This window comes from Mustela erminea, chromosome 20 (genome assembly GCF_009829155.1).
Source record: "Mustela erminea isolate mMusErm1 chromosome 20, mMusErm1.Pri, whole genome shotgun sequence".
Classification (NCBI taxonomy): domain Eukaryota; kingdom Metazoa; phylum Chordata; class Mammalia; order Carnivora; family Mustelidae; genus Mustela; species Mustela erminea.
Window position 1 is genome coordinate 17,886,970 of NC_045633.1, and position 22,014 is coordinate 17,908,983.

The 22,014-nt window shown below is 43.1% G+C and overlaps 1 protein-coding gene across 20 annotated transcripts in view; it reads right to left on the reverse strand.

The window, feature by feature from the left end:
* RBFOX1 (RNA binding fox-1 homolog 1) overlaps positions 1-22,014 on the reverse strand; it is a 1,460,772-nt gene that overhangs the window by 22,929 nt on the left and 1,415,829 nt on the right. For 16 of the 20 annotated variants that reach the window (XM_032326756.1, XM_032326745.1, XM_032326760.1 and 13 more), the window contains 2 exons: positions 20,482-20,524; positions 15,644-15,708 (listed from right to left, as the gene is read on the reverse strand). In XM_032326756.1, the coding sequence (XP_032182647.1) occupies positions 15,644-15,708; positions 20,482-20,524 (108 nt within the window). The remainder of the gene's footprint in view (positions 1-15,643; positions 15,709-20,481; positions 20,525-22,014) is intronic. The other 4 variants (XM_032326757.1, XM_032326747.1, XM_032326742.1 and 1 more) reach the window with 1 other exon arrangement.

Here is a 22,014-nt window from a genome sequence, read left to right on the forward strand (position 1 = left end):
TGCAAGTTCATTCCCATTTTCATTTCAGAGCCCCAACTTTCCCCAGGAAGACTGTTGGGACAAGGGGAGGCTTGCTGGGAGCGGGGAGGATTACTAATTTAAGAAAAATAATAAAATGGTTGATTACTGTGCACACGGGAGAAGGCTATATTTGTCTGGACTCTTTGCAACGTCGATGCCAAGGAGCCACTGGCCTGATGTCAATGGAGTATTTACCTATGACGGGTGGCTGCCGAGCCTTGTATCTACGCATTAAATGATTTAATTTTCCTGACCACCCATCTTCCTACCCCAGTCTTCCCAGAGGAGGCGGCAGAGGAACAGCAAGGAGCACACACAAACTGCTAAGTAGTGGAGATCAACCATGGTTGGGTTGTCTCAAGACCCAACTCCTATTTACTCGCTAAGATTGGGCTCAGGGGAGCCCGCATAGGGGTAACGGGTTGGCCATGGAGGGTCATGTCTCTGCAGAGGGACTTCCTGATACCGTTCTGAACCTTCTATTCCTCCCAGACAAAATAACACAGCATTTGGATTCCCCTTCGAGTATGATGTTAATTGAGGCTTGAGAGAGATAATTATATTCTGCTTTAACAACTTGGGATGTGGAATGGCATGGGCCATGGTCTTTCTCTCTCTTTTCATTCTATTACCAGACTTCATTATGTTTTACGACGGTTTTCATAGACCAGCCATCTAGACTCCGCATCTGACTCAGCTGGTGGTGCATTTAAATTAGTCCTGTGACCTGCCGTGTCATCCTTACGTCCCAGTTTTCTTCTTAGGCTGAATCCCATCTCTCTGCAATTTTCTTTCTTCTAAAAATTACCCACGGCTGAATTCCAAGAGACAAATGAAAAGAGTAGCCAGCCAGTATTGCTGGAGGGAATGAGGGAAGCTGGCTATGGAGACAGAGTAAAACCTGCGGTACAGGCGGGGGCCGAGGGAGGACAGACGGGGAATGTTCTCCTGCTGGAGAACACCAGTTTTAAGTTTCACTGTTAAATATTCTGGTGGCTTCTCATTCTGTGGCCTCTTAACTCTCTTATGTCACTATGGCTACACGAAACTCGGGGTGGATATCAGGCTTGGTAAGTTTCTTCTTGGGTCCAGTGCTATGAGTACTGAAGCTAGCACGCACACACACACACACACACACACACACCAAGATGTGATTAACTACCACCAACACCACCCCTCCACCCACCCACCCAAGGCTAGCTAGTAAAAAATCCCTAGAGCCGTAGAAGTTGCTCTTCTGGTCGGGCAGGTGGCAGTCAAGATGCCCCACAATGACAGTGGCACAAAATCAAATTAATCCTATCTGTAGATTCTGGGGGTGCCTGTCTAAGACAGAGTTTCTCAACCATGACTGCCTGTTACAAATCAACTACTATGTGTGTGTGTGTGTGTGTGTACACACACACACACATATACATATATATACCCATATATTTATGTGAAATACTGAAGACCAAGTCCATTTCTCAGTCTTTTAAATCTGAACCTTCCAGAGTGGTTCCCAGGCCTGGGTATGCCCAAGAAACCACTTCGGTGGTCCTAACGCATCAGCCAGCACCGAGAACTCACATTTGTCTGTGTGAGTATTTCTCTGAACTCACGTGCCCTGGCTCTGCAGGAAAGAGAGCAGTGTCTTCTGGTTTTTCAATTAAACTACACTAGTGTTGACTGCCATGGTTTTCAATGATCAATACTTTAATTTTTGGAAATTGCCTTATATTAATGATATATATTATTTAATCTATTACTTATACTTATTAATTTTTTAATGACTGTGTTTTCCAGGATGCTTCACTTTAGACACGGGGGAATAGGGCGGAAATGCACACTTACTGGGGAATCTCACCGGGATGTGTTAAGAAGTTGCTGGAAGGGTCCTAGGGAATCCCGCCAGGAATGTTTTCTGTATAGTCAGATGTCACATGCAGAAATAAGGTGCTTCTATTACAATCGCTCTTGCCGGCTTTACTAAATAGTTTACTGGTCTTGTTCATTCAATCCTCAGATGATTTGCTACCTCCTAGGCACCCAGCTACCCCACAGGGACAGGACGTTGTGCTCCTGCCCTTTAAATCACTGTGGAACGTCTGTCCTGGCCTTGGCTACCTGGAAGCTCATGGCCTAACTTATATTTCAGTTTTACTGTCGAGAAAGTGGGACTTCTTTACTTGGGATCAGTATTTTCATTCTCTCTCCCTTTACCACTCGGTTCTAAAAACTCAAGAATTATAAAAAGCCCATTCAAATTCATATTTCCTCCTGCCCTGTGGTTATTTTTTTTAAAGGATTTTATTTATTTATTGGACAGTGAGAGACACAGCGAGAGAGAGAGAGAGAGAGAGAGAGAGAGAGCACAAGCAAGGGGAGTGGGAGAGGGAGAAGCAGGCTTCCCGCCGAGCAGGGAGCCCAATGTGGGGCTCGATCCCAGGACACTGGGATCATGACCAGAGCTGAAGGCAGACACCTAACAACTGAGCCACCCAGGCGCCCCTCTATTTCTGTTTTAGTTTTGAATTAGGTGTACTTCGAGAGGCTGTGGCAAACTGTAGCATGAGATGGGGTATAAACAAACCAACCAGCAAGCAAATGAGCTATAGAATCCTCCAAAAGAAGAAACTACAGAAATGCTTTCCTGATCCTTTTTGTCTTACATCCTTTAGCATATTTTATTTCATTTCATTTAGCCTCAGTTGCTCTTCCTAACACTGTGTATATTTTAAAAAAAAAAAAATTATGTTTAACTGGGAAAGGAGAGAAGTGCTCTGAATCTATCCCTGATTTGAATATTTGGATATTTCTATCCAAAACTTCTGGGTTTCAGAAATTCAAACCCAAGTGCATCTGCAGTCCCTTTGAGAGCAGTTCACTTCTGTAACTTTCGTTTTTCCAACCTTGAACAAGCTCCACGGCTCCACTTTTTTTTCTCAGCTAAAAACAGAACTAATGGTGAGCCTGGAAGGCCTGCCCTGTTGCCTTCCTGGGCCTCAGTTTCTTCATCTGGAAAATGGGAACAAACACAGCACAGGGTCCCCTAGATTTGTTTTTTCTTTTTGCATTTTGATGAGAACATGAATATGATAAGGCTTTATCTGGGGGGAAATTGCCATTTATTTTTTTGGCTACGTGTACTCCTAAAGGATAGTCATCTTCCCTCCCCCAGAGAGAGAAGGCATTTGTGTTTTTAAGTGCTGGACTTCCAGGGTTTTAGGCCAAGAGGGGGAGAGTCAAGAGCCTTTTTGAGGTTACAAGTCCTATCAGAGAGAGCTGGGGGCCTCTTGAAAGATAAAATCTCACCTCAGGTTTGGTTGGCCAGAGTGAAGACAGGCACAGAGGCGCCCCTCATGAGAATGAGTTTCTGATGCAGTTAGAAATGGGTCTGGCCTGTCGTAGGAACAGCTCCTTGTGATCTCTTTGGGAAGCAGCTCTTGTACAGGGGAAAGGAAGCCTGGGCTTGTGGAGGCCCACAGGGGATTGGGGTGGGGTGGGGAGCACGGGGTGTCCAGGCTGAAGCTCTGGAGGCTACAGAGACCACACTGAGGGGGTCTGTGCCCATATAGGAGTTACAGGCAAAACAAAGTTAGTGTGATGGTAGAAAGGTCCAGAACCTTACAGATCCCCACGGGATTCCTATAACCTATGACCACACCAGGCATTAGATTTCTCACAAGTGGCCTTGGGAAGATAGCAACACAGGCAGATTTGGTTTAACATTTTGAAAAATAATTCTCTGCAGAGCAACTGGTTGTACAGAAATCTACAGCCTTGGAGGTACAGGGGGTGGGTTTGTGAGGGGAAGAGCTCCTCCACCGACAGGAAAGATAGACTATTTGACCTCATGATTCCCAGTTGCTTCTTCAGAAAAAAATTTTTTCCCCAAACTATTTTTCGTCCAGTTTTACTGAGGTAAGTTCCACAAATAAAAACTGAACATAACTGGATTGAACAATGTGCTTTTTTGGAGCTGTAAAAAGTGATGACTTGATACACAAATACATTGTGAAATGATCACCACAATCAAGGTAATTAACATATCCCTCACTTCATACAGTCACCTTCCTTTGCGGGTGGTAAGAACACGTAATTCTACTCTCAGCAAATTTCAAGTCTCCCTCCTTTAAAACTTCTAGAAGTCAACATTCCAATACAAAACAAAACAAAACAAAAACTCATCTCTGGCCAAAAACTGATTCTAAGCCAGAAAACCTGCTTCCACAGGAGCAAAACAAAATATGCCTGTAGTTTAGCAATGTTGGTAATAGTAATAGTAACAGTTATATTATCCAGAGTGTCACGTAGTGTCCGGCCTCTCAAGGAGATTTCTGCTCATGGTCACCATTAATTCAGTAACAACCCAATGAGGCAGGCATCACTCATTAGCCCCACTTTAAAGATGAGGTAGTTGGGATCAAACAGGTCAGTTAGCCTGCCTGTATTATCTCTGTAGTAAGTTAATTTTGCTGAGTAAGTTAAGTAAGTTTGCTTGTAGTAAGTTAGTTTGTTAAATCTAAGTCTCTGGTCATATTCTAGAGACGAACAGCAAATATTTGTTGCTGCATCAAAATACGTAGAGTGATCGTAAAAGACTTTGCCTCACATCTGGACCAGAGCAATGACAGGTTGTGGGCAGCTGAGCGAGACACGGCTCCCCAGAAATGTTAGTGTTATGGGGGTCCTAGAGGTTGCCCAGTCTAAAGGCGACACCCATTTTCAAGTGGATTTAATTTTATTTGCTTCCTCTTGCCTGTGCACAGTCAGTGCTTTCAACTAATACTATATGCTTGAAAATATCTGTCCATCAACAGCTGAGTAAGAGAACCCCATGAATTTTCACCACCTCCTTTAATTGCGAAGTAATGTTCAGTTTCCTCTCCTTCTGACTGTAATTGGTATCATTGTCTTCATTTAGCAGATGAAGAAACTGAGGCTCAGGAAAGCTAAGACAGACCTGATGGGACTATTCCGGATTATGTTTTACATTCATGTGGGTCTGTTATGCGATCAATAAGAAAATGCTAGTGAGAAATCTCATTACACCTTGGTCTTTGGGGGAACGGAAACGACTGATGGTGGCCCTAGAGGAGTTGAGGGGGGAACGTTCCCATAAAATAGATTACGAGGACCCCGCAACTATTGGAGGTTCTTACTTTCTCACTGAGGAAGGGAAAGCAGAGAGAAGCTTAGAAACCAACAATTGGCCAAGACAGATTCTCCTACACCCTGCCAGGTTCGTGGAGTGTCAACATCAGTTACTGAATATTGGGGTGGGATTGAATGTTGCTCTCCATGGTGCTGCTTCTCAGATGTTATACGCACCGCCCAGGGGTCTCGAAGGTGTAGATTTGATACAACAGGACTGGGGTGGGCTTGAGAATCTGAATTGCTTACAAGCTCCCTGAGAGGTCAACACAGGTGGTCTGGGAACCGTGCTCTGCAGAGCAAGGCACTCAGAACCCTCACAATGGACCACTCCAATCTTGAGATTTCAGAACAGACTCAGGCAATCACTCTTTCCCTGTCCTTTGTTCTAAGTTTGACATGGAGAAATTGAAGAAAATAATCCAAAGACTTAAAGAGAAATGGTCCACCATTCTGGGAAAGCTGTGAGGCTGACCGTGTCAGGACACAGGTTTAACCTGCCCCCACGCCCACTCCCTGAGCTCACTGTCCACTAGCTCAAGGTAGTCTGCACACCCTCTAACTACACAGACATGCGGAGGAAAATAAGCCCCTTGTCTTTGAATGCAGTCTAAAGTTTTAAATGACAGAAGGGGACCACGAACAGAGTCGGGGATTGATGGTATGATCAAAGTATCCAACAGTCATGGTCTTCTTTGTGAAGGGATTCCACGCTTATGAGTGTGGTGGGAAGCGCTGATCCAGATTACCAGATGCTGGGTGTATTTCTATAAGCTCAGGGCCAAAGCATTTCCATTTTAGGATAATTAAGGGGAAGGGTGTTTAGCTTTGATTATGTCTCATCCCCCCACAATCTATTGATCTGTTGGAACACTCACACATCCTAATGCGGCATGAATCAGCCCAGGAACAATGACAAAATTCATGAGTTAGTTCCTCCTTACAGAGGTTCCCTCAACCTTTCATCTCCAAACTATCATCCAATTCCTGAAAGTGGTCCCTACTCTACATGTTTGTGTGTGTGTGTGTGTGTGTGTGTATTAAATATGAAATACACTATGGTTTTGAGGACAATTTAATTCTAGGGGAATCAATCACTGTGATTCATGAGAAGTCATTTGTTTCTGTCTAGTGACTGTCCAGAGGTACGTACCGCATTTAGACATGGAAATAACGTAGAGGCGGCCGTTAAACAGAAATCGGTTCTACTGGAAAGGAATGTGAACTTCTCTTCATAGATACAGGGTCAGAAATTCTTTTGATAACTTAGAAGTAAATACTGGATAATTTTAGTGAAAAATTACCTCTCACCCCAAAAGCACAATGACTTAAAAAAAAAAAAGGCAAAGAAGGGGGGCATCTTCAATATAGGTCATAGTCACGCACTAAGGTTGTATTGTGTGTCTGTTCCCTTCTCCTTGATGGGGACGCTGCCTTCCAGGAGGAGAGCACTGAATATGCTGTGTAAATGGTCCCTCCAGGGGCCTCCATCTGCTCCTTCTCATCGGAGGCCTCTGACCTGCCTCTAGAAAGCATTGGGCTTTCTCACCTGCCTGAAACCCTTCACAGCTGAAGGACCCTAATGGTGCTACTTAAAGGATGGGTTTCATTTGCTTCTTTGTGGCCTATCAAGTCAATGATCTGCAGCCCGAGAAGTGTGTAATTAGGCCATGACATGACCAAAGGACTTGTTCCATCTTGTCTCGTCACTGGCAAAAGTGTCTACCCACATGGCTGTGACAGCTATGGTCTACTGGGTTTGGAATTTCCTTTAATGTCTCCCCAAGTCCTTGCTGGTCCAGTCTGTTGACTATTACAGTCTTGGTACCCTTTTTTAACAGCTTCAATTACATACATGTTCATCCAATAGCGCATAACAGTTGTTAGGAAGCCATTATAGATTATGGACCAAAGGCAATTAGTTCTCAAAACCAAAATTTGTGCACTTTTTCTTTAAATGTGTGTGTGTGGGGGGGGGGGGCACATGTCTGTAAATTAAAAATAAGAGAAATTCAGGAAATCTACCAGTAACAGCCATGTTTCTTTTTGACACTGGGAGCTTTGTGTCCATAAATAAACACGAGTTTAAAAAAATCATATTGATGCCACCATCAAGAACTATACGTCCTCTCCTTCGCGATTTCAGAACCATCTCAATTGTTACCAAATATAATCATTGTCGATCTGCATGGCAGGTTGTCAGAAAACATAATTAACTTTTTTTTGGTGAATGCCAACTGGGAACTATTTGATCTATAGGGACAATAGATAAATTACCGGTGGGTTTGAGAGCAGGAAATTCGAGTCCCTTTTTCATCACTAAGCCATGTCTTAGCTAGGACTGCTTGAGGCTGCAAACATGCCTTGATTGGACTTTGTTAACAATAGCAGAAGAAGGAAGAGACAGCGCAGGACCAGGACTGATGGAAACTGGGTTCACAGTGCCATCCTCGGACGTCCCAGAGCACATGGAGAATCCACCTGAGGGGACCACACATGTCCTGCTTCTTTCTGGGACAGTCCAGTAGAAACCTGTTGTCCCGGACTTGTCAATAACAACAGTGCGTCCCTTCTCTGTCTCAAGACATTCTGGATAATCACTTCTAGGGTCACCCTGACGACCCTGCTTATCTCATCAGGTTGTTCCAAGTTCTACATGGTACCTGACACACAGGGACACTACCGAAAAAAAGTGACTTCAACAATAGAAATCTACATGGTGAAAAGGAAAAAAAAAAAAACCAAAAGTGGCAGGGAAGGTACTAGAGGTCTGCTTACTTCCAGGAAAGCTGACACATCAAAATCCAAACACCAGAGAACGGACAGATTGGCAGGCTCATGTAGCCCCTCCCCCCAAGTAACTTTGTACTTAACAAACAGAAACAAAGCAAAACAAAACACACTACCCCTGCAACTCCCTGCCTTAAAAAGAATTTGATTCACATATACAACTACCTACCAAGTTTTTAAAGACTTGTCCACACCACACCCAGCTGAGCAGGTCTAGTCACTGTTCTTCCTAAACTCTTTGAGTGCCTCTAGAATCCATTAAGGATATAACAGATTCATACCCCTGAATTTCAGAGATTCAGGTGGAACTGATGTAACCTAGAGATTTCTGGTTTCCTCAATGCTCATGCCTGCCGTCCAGATTCAAAGCTCTGACGGGAATACATGAAAGTAAACACAGGTACACTCCGTGTAGTGCCTTTCAGGTGCCACATCTTTCAGAGCTACAGTCTCAGTACTTCTAAAACACCCTGTAATGTGGAATCCAAACGCCCCTAAGAGATGAACTGACGGCATGCCAAGAAATTATTTCTTTATGAGATTGCTCCAGTAAGATGCCACAGAGCCTTGAGATTCAGGGCACAGACTTGAGCTCTCAGACTGAGCCAAAAATACTCGCTCAGCTCTACCGAGCTCAGCTCCCCAAGCTGTAAAATGAAGGGGCAACATCCACTGTCCAGCACTGGTGCAACGGACAGCTCAACAGCACGGCATCTGAGGGGCAGATTAGCACAGTGCACAACGCGGCTGGTGGAACTTTGCAGACCACGATTGTGTAACCATCGTCATAGACGACAATCTGAGTCCAAGACTGCACACATCCTACAGCTCACTTCGGGAAGTCTTAGTAAGATCCTGCTAATACTCAAGTCCTCCACTTTCATCTCATGAACATGGTGACAGGAGTGCTGTCCTGTATACTGCGAGTTTTATTAAGAAATTTGTTTTCACCTGGGGTGTGTGCCTTGTGACGGGAAACTCGCAGGCAACATAGGTTTCTTTCTAGTTACCCTAAAGTTGCCTGGAATAATTAGCTTCAGTCTCTCCTCCTGAGGGGAGCCTGACTCACAGAACATAACTCCCAAATGAATCAGTTAAGAGAGTGAACTTTAAACCAAAAAGAACAAGCATATAAATAAAAATAAGAATACACTACATACTTTTATATCTATCTATAAATATAAATGTAATATGTTATATACTATATATATATATATTAAAAATATATATTCTTTTTTCTTTTTTCTTTTTCTTTTTTCTTTTTCCTCCGAAGTGGTGTTCTAATTTAAAAAGCTGGACGTGCTTTCCTAGCACTGGGGTACAGGATGTAAACAAAGACATTAATGACTCATTTCTGCTACATTTCTTTTACAAGTTGACACAGTGTGTTTTTTCAAATTGCAGAACCTGGGAGAACTCATCAGGGCATCTGAAAATAGCAGAAAAGATAAAGAGCTGAAACCAGGAACCACCTTAAGAAGGCTGCGTCAACAAAGGTCCAGAGACATAATTGAGGCTTCCTGCAGTGATCTGACTCCACAGAATCGAATCCAAACCGACCACCTTCTGACCCCAGATCTTTGTCTCAGCTGGGAGATGCCACGCACGGGACAGAGACACTTCTGTCTGCTCTGAGCCTCCATGAACCGAGCCCTCAGCTCCTTACTCAACGGAGAACAACCGTCTTGGCCTCGCTCCTCACCGAGGCTTAGAATGCACTCACTCTATTTTTCAATGGTGGATTTCTCAGAGAAAATAACTGAAAATGTAAATGAAAGATAATAGGGAAGCTACCACACCGTTGCCAGCTTTTGTTTTGCCAACTAAGAACACTAAAAGCAAAATTGAAAGAAAAAAGAAAACCAACAACAGGCCCCTGGCTGGCTCAGTCCTTTAAGCATCCAACTCTTGCTCTCAGGTCTTGAGCTCAGGGTTGTGAGTTCAAGCCCCGAGTTGGGCTCCAGGCCCAGCATGGAGCCTACTTTAAAAAAAAAAAAAAAAAGAAGAAAGAAAGAAACCAAAACAAAGCTACCATGCTGTCATCCCTTCCTAAAAGAAAAGCTCTTTTCATGGCATCTGAGAAAAAAGCCTGGCTAAAGCCTGAGGGCTCCGAAGACCAGGGAGCTCAAAACCTGCTCACATTATGCAGCTGGGTCCTTCTCCTGTTCCAGCGACCCTGTAAACAGGTCATCAGAAAGAGTCACCAGGTCTTGAACTGGCCTTGGGAGACAGGGCTTTAACCAAAGCCCCAGGATGCGATCTCCGAGATCTTGCCCAGCACACATCACAAAGAATGAGCGCTGATTCTTCACCAGAAAACAGTTTCAACCCTGTTGAACCTGGTTCAGACAACAGGGCTGGGGAAAACACGGATACTTCCCTCCTCTGCTTTGCACTGTCTACCCTCATTAAGGGATCTGCGTTATCCACAGAAGCAGCTTTCTGTATTCTACGACACAGCAAGAAAAAGTAAGATTTTTAAGTCCCTGAAGTACAATAGTACTTTTTAAATTAACCTTTCTACCAAAAAAAAAAACACCCCAAAATAAAAAACCAAAAAACAAACCCAAAAAGCAAAAAAATAAAAACAAAAACAAAACAAAATTAAAAACAAACAAACGAACAAAAAACCTTCCAATGGTAAATTAAATGTTCCATTCAGGATGTTCATGTGCTCTATAAGCTGACAAGCCCTCAATCTTTAGTCTGTATCATTTGATAAGGACTCCAGATACAATGCTACCTCTTTTTAAATGGAATTACTAGCCTTCTTTTAATGACGGCATTTCTCTATTATTTAATCTGAATCCAGGAAGTCAAGAGTCTTAAAATAGATAGGGAGTCCCTGCATTACACGGAAATCAACACAAATTCTTTTACTTTTTCATTTTGGAAAAAGGAAAACTAAGGTTTTATGTAAACAGTTCCGTTCTCTATCTTTAGTTCTAGAGCCTACACTTAGCATAAAATGTGACAAGAAGGCAGAGGAATGTTTCTCCCCTTTCTTCCTTCCTCCCTCCCTCTTTCCTCTTTCTCTTTGTTCTTTTGCTCTCTCTTCCCATTCACCCTCCCACACAACCATGTGTCCATTCACCCACCTATGTACGTACGCGTCTATGTTTTTATCTCAGTCACCTTTATACATTTAAATTGGAGTAGACCCAATTCTCCATGACCTCAGACACATGCCTCCTGAGTTTTAAGAAAGAACTGCTCATCTATTGGTCTCTGAAATAGAAACTTTTATTCACAGGTTATGACTGTCACATTTAAAAAAATGTTCTAGCGTGGGGCTTATGACTCCCTGAATTTGGTAAGTCCTGACCTCTGTGTAATAAGATTTACCTAGAGACTCTTAGGAGTCCTTTGTAAGGGCCTGAGTCACGGGTGTGTGTGTGTGTGTGTCTGTGTACATGCTTCTCTTAGCATATGTGTATGTATATATAGACACACAACATACACACACATATATACGAGTATGTCTCTATATTCCAAACACAGAGAACAAGATAACTGATACTAGGGCATTTTCCTTGAGTTTCTATTAAGTTGAGCTATGAAATTGCCAATATTCTACCATTTTGTCAAAAAATAGCAAAGTTACGTGATACAGTCTAATACGTTTCTGATGAAATGTTAAGGTCTCAAAAAACAAATGAACAAAAAAGGTAGAAAATAAAACAAAGAAACAAAACCTTGTTGCTTGGTGTCTCTTTTGCTCAGTCTAGGGGCAACTGTGCAGCCTGTCTGTCCGAAGTTCCTGACGTTGGGGGTTCTTGAAAGGAAATGCAGGTCTCATGTGCGAGAGGAAATGGGCCCTGGGAGCCGTCAGCACAACAGGATCATTATGAAACTGCCAAGTGAACCACCCCATATTACTTTCTTCTCTAGCTGCTGGAATCTGGCTCCCCTCTGCCCTAACGTGGGGGACATTCTCATGCACTGGTTGTTAGGAGATGTTAGAAGGTTCAGCAAGCAGGACAAGCATGACAGATGTCTGCCTTTCTGGAGAGAGAACATTTTCATCAAAGCTGTATATACATCATACATACACCCCCAAAATATTTGTGGCACAAGTCACTGAACAGGGAATGTCCCCTCCCGCTCCACCTCCTGGTTCGGCTGTTCACAGATGCATCCACAACCAAGTCATAAAACACAACGAAACCAAGAGCCAGTCCGGAAAGAGAAGGCTGCCCCAGGCTTAATTCAAGCAAGCCATTCACCGAGCTCATGTGATGGTGGACCTGTCGAATCCAGAACGCATCACGGACACATCAGCAACACCAAGTGCATGCAATGACCAGATGACCGTCGGCCCCACTGCCATGCTTTGATCGGTTCAAGCTCAGAAAACAATCCCCTTGGAGAGTCTGGACCGTGGGCTTTCCCTCAGTCAAAGGGAGGTTAAAAATGAAGATTTGGTGAAGTCAGGTGCTTTCCACACATTTCCTAAATGCCAAGGAGAGATGTTTGCCTATTCTCATTAAATCTGTCAGGGAAACTATCAAATTACCTAGTCCGGGCAGGTCTTTTGCTTTGGGGGAAATCTCTGCCCACACCAGATGGTCTTCATTCTGGAGGTCAGCATTCAGCAACTCTGAGGGTGCTCCCAGATAATCAGCATGTGATCATTTAACCAAGAAGATGATGGGGAGGGAGTTGCGAGGTGTCCATCAAGGACCTTCTGGACAGTCCTGAGGTTACTGGAGTTCAATATTTTCCAAAGGTCCCTGACTCTTTAATTTGATGAGGACTTAATTTGTGCTGATAAAAGGTAAAATTCTATCAACTGGGGACACCAAGCTTCTCTTGCTTTCTACACTGCTGAAGAGCAAATCTCATGGCTACAAGTGAAGTTAGTGGCTGTTCCTCTTTTCGTCCTGTTGATAACCAGTGAGCGTTACCAAAACGCTCTCAATTCCTGCCAATTTTGTTTCCTGTTCTGAAGGAGTTTCTTTGGGTTAAGAAGTTTTATTTCTCCTTATCATCCTGTTTGTCTTCTAGACGAGAAGAACCCAGAATCTATCATGGCTAATACTAAGGTGGGATCATGTAAAAATAAATTATTGCACAACTGCCCTGAGATAGTCTAGAAACTTGGCATCTTTCATCCAGATTCAAAAGCTATTCTGATAATTTCACGTTCTCCCCAAGTATGTGTCTTCTACCAAAGGGACAGGTCTTCCTTCTTCTCACTTGCTTACTGGACATATAAGGAAGGACTACCATGTCATAAATATGCTTTATAAATTGTACCAGAAATATCATTTTAAAGATTGTTTTCTGGTGATTTGCCTATTACTGCATTTACCTCAGTGCAATAATCCCATATGGGTTGAGTGTCTTGCTTCTAATCAAATTAAAGAGGGCTGGTAATCAATTTCCACAGCAGCCAAGAAGACCCAACGTACAAATTTCTTTCATAAACAGCAAGAGGCCAATTACATGGACAAGAGTATATTTACTTGGTTTCTTCCACGGAAATGATTATACTAACGTGGGAATTGTAGACTCATTCAAGATTTGCCAAGCCAACAATGAGGGCAATTTTCGGTAGGACACACTGCCAATGAGAAGTCTCAATAATGTTAAAATAACAGATTCTATACACAAATTTGTACAGGGTGACCCCCAATGCAGCAACACTTTAACTTAATTTTCAAATGAATGCCAATAGAGATGGCCAGATTCTCAAGCAATTCTATTTAAGAATACTATTAAATATTGTTTATTTTTTTAAAAGTATCTAGATGGGTCTTATTGAAGAAAGCAATTTAAATTATATCTTTATTATTAACCTTTTTCCAACTTGGGGGAAGATGCATTTATGCTGAGAAGCAAGATAAAAATCCAAAGAAATAAATCCGTTTAAGATTCTTATAATTATACAGCAGGCTAAAGTCACTATGATTATAATTATATACAAAGTGGGTGTTTGAGAATTTAGCATCTAGAGATATTTTCATAAAAATAATTAAGGGTTGTAGATGAACCACATTACAATTGATACTTTGCGAATCTTCTGCGTGCAGAGTTTAATAGCATTAGGACTTCTCATTTGTAGAATGAGCTCTAGGATTTCAAGATTGCCATCAGTCTTATGAGCTTTATTGACCCTCTCTCGTTTCCTAATCCAGTGTCCAAGTGTACTGAATCCAGGAACGTACATAAAAACAGATTTTGCGTCTTGGCAAGAGGATGAGGGGTAAGTGGATAATTTATGTATTTAGAACTGCATCTTAACAAGAGTTTGGATTTCTTTGGAGGCTCCATCCAGCCTCGAGAACCTGTTAGGGCTGTTTATAAGGAAACGGTAATACTATCTACATGCAACCGGATAGCCGATCTCACTTCTATCTTGCCCAAGAGCCATTGCAAACAAGTGTATGCATGGGGTTTTCCAAGTGCCATTTTTTGGGGGGTTCAGTTGTTGATGTTGCTTTCTTCTACCTCGGAAGAAATCTGCAGCTACATTGAGCTAACGACCCATCTCGTGGGAAATGGAATGGAGCCGCAGAGAAAGCACACACCGCAGCACACCGGGAGAGGATCTAAGTCACAACAGGCCAGGGAGGAAGGAGCACCAGTGTCCGCTGACACTTCCGACTCGGGGGTCAAGTACACCGCCTGCTTACCTGTCTGACCCAGCATGCCTCAGCCACACATGCAAATCGTTACCGTCACTGTTTTATCCATGAGACGTATTTTTAAATTAAAAGAGTCATTACCAAAAATAAGCACCCTCAATGACATTTGTACATGCAGAGCCTCTGAACATTCACATTTATGTCCTCAGAAAACAGAGCCAACGGGTAGCATTCAAATATGGAAACGCACATTTTTTTTTTTTTTTTTTTGCCTCTCCCCCCCCCCCCCCCCCCCCCCCCCCCACCTCAGGCACCTACATGAAAATAGCTGTGGCTTGCCATTTCAGAAACCAAGTCATCTGTCAAGCTTGGGCAAGGGGTAACGGAGCTCCTCCCCACCCCCTGGCCCCCACTCCCGCCATCCAATCTGACTTCTGCATTTCTTAGTCCCTCTCTGTCCCCCCTTCTACTGCCAGTCTTAACACGAGGTGCGCGTTACAAATACACCTGGTTTATCTTAGTAGGTCTGGACACGGGGCCCTGCTGGATAGAGTGAACCTCCTTAGGAACGCCAGGTACATCTCCCCCATTCCTTCGTGTTGGATCCAAAAAAAAAAAAAAAAAAAAGAGGTAACAGAAGAAATGCTTTACTGGGTGTGGAAAAAAAAAAGAAAAAAGAAAAAACAAGGGAAGCGGGTGACTGAAGTGGAGGAAAACCTGCTGGCTCTTCTGGTGTTCGTCCTAGGAGCTAGAGACCCTGGCTGCTGCTTACACGGAAGACCGTGGGAAGGCTGTGCGGGGACAGTTTGTGTGTGCATGCAAGGTACGCTGTCGCAGGGATTGAGAGAGATCAGAAAAGCAACTACACGGGCACAAAACACAGCATTTGGGGGTCTTAGCAGAGAGGGCGAGAGTTTAGGATGGTCTAGGCTTGATGATTCATTCTGTCTCTACGTGGCACTGTTCGCCTTCACCCTGGGCCCTGATTTGGGGGTGCTGCCTCCCCAGCAGTCATGCATGCGCACCAGAACCAGACGAGAATCTTGTTTCCCACCAGCTAAGTTCATTTCCAGGTAGTTGTCAAGCGGGAGGAGGGAGACTCTTACCTGTCACTGTAGGCAGCGGCAGCGGCAGGGGTCGGCTGGGCGTAGCGGTATGCGGCATAACCACCCTGAAACGCAAGGAGAAATCTGACTCAGGAGTGCAGACGAGGCGAACTCAGGGGCGCCCAACCGTGAGGCCGCACCAGAACAGCAGCAACCCACATCCACCAGTCTAACGTGGAGGTTAATGAAAGCTTAGTACCAAAGCAGAAGTACCAAACACACTGGAGAGACAGGGGCTTGGCTACCAACCCCAGCTGGATGTTAAAGGTTAGCGGTTGTAAGCGTTTCCCAGAGGAGGAACCCAGACACCCTTCTAAAGAGACGTACCTAGACGGTTAATGGTGACTGTGTTGGGGTGGGTAGGGTTACGGGGGATTCTCTAAACACTCTGTATACTTTGCTGAACTTTCCAGATTTTCAAAAATGATTATGCTTTGCCTTTCCTTATTAGCCACTAACTTACATCTTATTCAAACTCCCCTCGATGACTTCCTTAAAAATCCAACATAGGTTGAGCTAATGCCCTCCTGTCTTACATTGATATTTCTTAAAAACAAAACAAAACAAAAAAAAAACACCACTTTGATGGAAAGTTTATTAGTCATCTCTCGCCTATGTAGCTATTCAACCACTGAAGCAATTAAAGAAGGCTGTGTTTCACTTTCTAAGTGTTGCATAATTATTTTTTAAAAAAATGGAATGGTGAACACTTGTTAAAAATTCTGTCTTTTCCGCTAAAGATATCACACTGGTGCAGATAGGGAATTTGTTTGGTGCAGAAAATATGATAAAGCTTTCCAATTTGTAAATAAAATCATTAAGAGAGGGGGGAAAAAAACCTGAAAAAATAATTAACATTTAGTTCCATGTACCAGTTACTGCAATTGTTCAATTAAGCAGAGGACAAGCAAATGGTCATATTCGAAAGGAATTGTGTTCAGCGGAGCATTGATTATCAAACTGTGAAAATAACCGAGCTTCTTGCTCAGCAGACCACAGCGATACATCAACCACTGTCGACTGCTTTCAGCACAATTAACAAACAGGATCCAGTCTCTACCCATAACACAGGGGATGCCTGGGTTCTAATTAGAATTTACCATCCCACAATCCTCTGAGGCAACAGTTCTCACCCTTACCATAAAGGGGCAACTCTGAACAGACTGATGGGTTCGAGGATACCCCTCCCCCCAACAGCCAAGCTACTCCCATGTCGCAGAGAATCTAACAACAAAATCAGGAGTGAGGGGTATGTTACGCTGCTTAGCTTTGCGCCTAGGGGACAGCCCAGGACATGGATGCTGTAAAGAGCAGCTTTTGAAATGTGGATGTCTCAGTAATTTATCGCTTCCCTCTTCTAACTTTCAGAATAGATCTCCCATGATTTACATAGTGATTCAAAAAATCTAGTTTGTCCTTAAAGAAATTTGTCCTTTGGTTCAGCCCTGGAGGCACAATCCAAGACACCCAATCATTTGGAGTCATTTGGAGGCAGTATTAAAAAAAAAAAAAAAAAAAAAAAAAAAAAGAGGTCTTAGCCAGACACCACCTGGTGCTCCAAACACCATGTTCTCTAATTAGGAATGGGGAAACTCATTAAATGTGCTGAGGAGTTGTAAAACCAAAGCGGTTGTCACACCAGCACCAAGCTCAAGATACAGAATGATGGGCTGAGGGGAAATTAGGTCACCAGATTTCTGGAGTCATTCTTTTTATCTGCTTGTCCATCTCCTAGGCTTTCATGATGCGTCCAGACAGACACAGGTGTGCAGGTGTGTGTATTAAACCGTGAGGTAGGGAGGGAGGGGCTGGAGTTGGCTCAAGGATTGCTAGGAGGTGCTAAGTGCCACCAGCCGAAAGCCTGGATGGCAAAAAAAAAAAAAAAAAAAAGAGTGGGGTAGTGTGTGTGTGTGTGTGTGTGTGTGTGTGTGTGTGTGTGTGTGTTTCTTCTAGAGTAGAAAGCAAAAGCCACTGAGAAGGTATTTGCATCAAAGGCCATGTAAATCAGTCATGATTTGGTGACTGTGAATTTGGTCCCAGCAAAGATTTCTAGCAACATTCCCCCCACCTGCACATCCTCTACGTTTGAACTCTGTATGGGTCCCCAACTTCCACGATTGTTTCCATTAGGGAACGTGGGTAGCCAGTGTGATAAATGTTGTGCAAACAGCAGATAAGGCAAATGGACCTCACTAACCACCAGTCAGTATTTACTGTTTTGAGCCTGGAATGGATGTGTGTGCAGCTGGGACTCCTCTGCCCGGCAGACATGCTTGACCATGGTGCCTTGGGAAGAACCCATTGTCTCCATTATTTTCATGAGACCTGCCCATTTAAAATAAGTGTGTGTTTCTACGCGAGACAGGCCCCAATGGTCAATGCCCTGACAACATCCTGGTCTTGGGTATTTAGGAATCTGTTCACCAGCATTCCCTATTTAAGACTCAAGGTCATAGTTGTCCAAGGTCTGTGGAGCCAATGGAGAGACTGTGACCTTGAGCAGTAGGCTCCTTCCTGTCCAGTGGGTATGCTGGTGGTGATGGCAATGTTCTGCCCCTGAGCTGTCCAACACAGTCATCACTGGTCCTTGAGTGACTACTGAACTCTTGAAATGTTGGCTGGTGAAACAAACTGCAATTTTTAATCTGTCTGGTTTGAGTTAATTTGACTTTCCCCATCAAGGGTCATGTGGAGCTGACAGTTTCAGTATTGGACAGTATTTCAGACCCGGACAGGTCTAAGAGATCCCTCAAATAGGTCATCAGCACAGAAAGAAAAGGGTCAGAGGGCTTGACACCACCATGTGCACGGTCTTCTTTTGCGATTTTTCTTCTGTATGAATCCATATTAGGGGAATAACAGAGTTGTGTATTAACTCTGTGTATGTGTGCATACACTGTAAAATGATCAAAAAATACAAATTGCTTTAATTTGCCTTTCTAACAGGTGACTCTAATCAATTTTATTGCTTCCTATTTTGCAGCTCGCTGAGCATAGCCACAGCTCCTGCAAGGTTCTGTGCTAATGTCTGAAAAAGGAGCGCTCCCTTCCATTTGCTGGCACCAAACCATGTTCATGTGCAAACTGGTCTTCCTGACCTTAGGACAGAAATGCGTCCTTGACCATTAGATTTTTTTTTTTTTTCCCACCACCAAACCAAATGCAAGCACCACATGGTTCTGTGCTCCCTACTCATAAAATATACTCATTTTACACATAGTGGGCAGCAAGCTATAAATGAGAACTTATATAAAATGTAACTCTTGAAAGGCCATTATGAATTCCCCCCGCCCACCTCTGCCACCATCACCAGAAGTGGCCTTGAAGATCCCGACTCGATATTGTCGGAAACCTTGCCTTTGCTAGTGGGCCTCTGGAGGTTGGGGCAAGTTAGTGATGGGGGACCTCTAATGGTTCTCCAACAAAGTATTTCTAAAAATGCACTTCACGGGATACTAACAATGGAAGGAAAAGGAACTTTCTGTGACCAAATAGGTTTGGGAAATGCCAAATTAAATTAAACGAAACTGGCTACTTCATCTGTGGAGCTTTCTAAAACAATATTGATGAGTGCTGTGGACCCTCAGTGCATCTCAGAGTCCTTTAGCAAGGGAAATCACATTTTTTTACTTTAGAGCATACTTTTGGGAAAAGATGTTCTAATAGCCAAATGACTTAGGAAGAGGTGAAATGTTTGTGTGCTGGTGGGGACATGGGGGATAGGTAGTACTGTAGTGTGTGTGTGTGTGTGTGTTGCTTCCGCCTAACTGTATAAGTAGCAAAGGGCTTAATCCTAGACAGCAGCCTCCTTGTTTCTGAGGATACCCAAAGATCTCACTTCGTGCAATCTACAAGGTGGGTTAGTATATACTGGTACATACACATTTTACTAAAACAACAGTTAGAAGAACATTTGGAAAATGAAACGCTTAAACATAAATAGTCACTCCCTAATTTATCTGCATCATACATTTGGCTGTTTTTGGAGTGTGGCAAGGAAAACCAGCTTTCCTGAAACCTAAAAATAAAAGTTGATCTTGGGAATTCAAATTATTTTTTTCTCTCCTCAATCCAAGGACCCCCCCTCTTGTACTGGATTTCTCTTTACAATTTGATTAATTCTCATGGTTAAAAGAGAATGTACTTTCTTAACTGACTTAACATAGAACAGAAATGGGAACCGCATGTTACAGGGAAATCCATGTACTAAAACTCCCACTGATGATTCTTAGTTTTACATTCATCTTTCATTTTACTTGACAGTTTTAATGTTCGTTGGGACAGCTACACTCCAATAGATGTGTTGCTCTTTTTTCTTCCTACAAATTGGTTCATTTGGGGGTTGCTTCAGCAGTGAGTAATAGGGTTGAAAGCTACAGCAATGGGTATGCGATAAATTTATAAGAAGCTACAATGAAACCAGGGAAAGTTACGTTTGCGATGTTGACCCTCGATGCAAGATGAATACATTTTCTGTTTAACCATTCCAGTTAACTCCAGGAACCTACTACAAATTACCGAGACAGCTGATACAATGAAACCTTGCAAGTCTTTTCACTGAGTTTATATTAATTGGGTATAGATACATTTTAAGCCAGGAAATTTATAGCCATGTCAGAATCTCCATTTTGATACACTCCTGATCTAGCAAACAGGGGAATCTGAGGGTACGCATCTGTATTCTAGAAGCATTGACATCGAAACTGGAAAATTCAGTTAAGTCTTTCCTCCTTCTATGTTAGAGAACATCTCCCCTCCCCAGAATCATCTTGTTAGTAGGATTCACAGCAAACCCACAATCATAGTGATGAGGTTTTCCACCAGTCGGGATTTCATACCTGCAGCAATTTATTGCCATACACAGGCTCTTGATACACTACTCTATAAGGAAACAGAAATGTAATGTTTTCAATGCAAAAATGAAATAAATAAAAGAAAATGCATAAGTCAGACAGAAATTCCAGAGCAATTCATTTACAAGTTTGCTTGTCTTTTGTCCCTGAGATCCGAGAATGACCCATCGAAACAAGAGGAGGAGGTTTTAGATGCGGAGCTCCATAACCCAGAGAATTCAGAATGAGCAGGTGAGGATCTAACCCTACTAATTGTGTTTGTGCCACAACCTGTGTTTAGTTTTAGAGAAGAAAAAGGGATACTTTCATGGCTTCTTATCCTTCTAAGCCTAATGCAACAGTTCAAATTAACTACTTCAAATTTCTCTCTTTATTTCATGATTAGAGTTATCTGGAATACCGGAGGATTTAGCTTTGAAGCCTAATTATTGGGGCAGTTAAGACTGTATCAATACCTTTGTTTTTAAAAATTGAATATCGAGTCACAACAGAGAGTGCAACTGAATTTCGTGAATGAATGAATTACACTGAGCTACCAAAGCTGCTTTCAATATATATGATGGGAAAAACTGTGTATGTGCATGTGTCTAGAGAAGTTGCTGACATATCTATCTATCTATCATCTATCTATCTAACGTGGACATGCCACAACCTCATTCCAATCCAATACCAATAAAATCTCAAGTAGAACCCCTTGGATAGGATGCAATTTTTGGATGTGAGAGTTTTGGGGGGCAAGCCTAATCTTTCTTGTGAGTAGTTCTAGTTTAAAGTGAAATGTTTCAGGTCTAGGGCAGAGATCGAGATGGTAGAACACCGTAAGAGATTTAGGAACCCGCCTTATAAAGGGGTGTGTGTGTGTGTGTGTGTGTGTGTGTGTGTGTGTGTGTGTGTTACTCTTCACTTGGTCTTAGATTTAATAAATTTAAGCCTGTGGACCTATGCCTGTCAAAATTCTAGGCCTCTCTCCCTCTCTCCCATTGCTTATTGGAAAGTTTCAAGTCAAGATACTGTTCCCCATGACCCACCTATTCCATTATCCTCTCCATTGTGCTCTGATTTCTCATCTTCCTCCTTTCCTTTCACTGCATTTCTGAGTCTGGCTCAGTGAGGGCAACAAGGTTGCCCTGTTGGTTCTGGGCTTAAGCACTGAATGAAGCCAGATCACGCAGGCTGACCCCAGTGTCGACGAATGTTTCTGGACTAAACATTTCATCTCTTTTCCAAAGCCAAGTTTCCCCTCTGAAAACAAAACTGGAGGTCATGGGTGGAGGCAACTCCTCCCCTCTGGGGGTCCGAGGGGGAGGCCAGGCAGTAAGGGCTGACCTTCTTGTCCCACACAGTAATGCTTAACTCCTTGGTGGGCGGCTGCCCCCGTGGAGACTGACTGACCTCCTCATCTTAGCGGACTCGTAGTCAACTCCCATTGAAAGTCGGGTCCTAGGAATAAGGACTTGGGTTTATTTGGAGAGGTTCTGTGTTGCCCTAACAGAATTTAAAAATCATGAGAACAGGCAC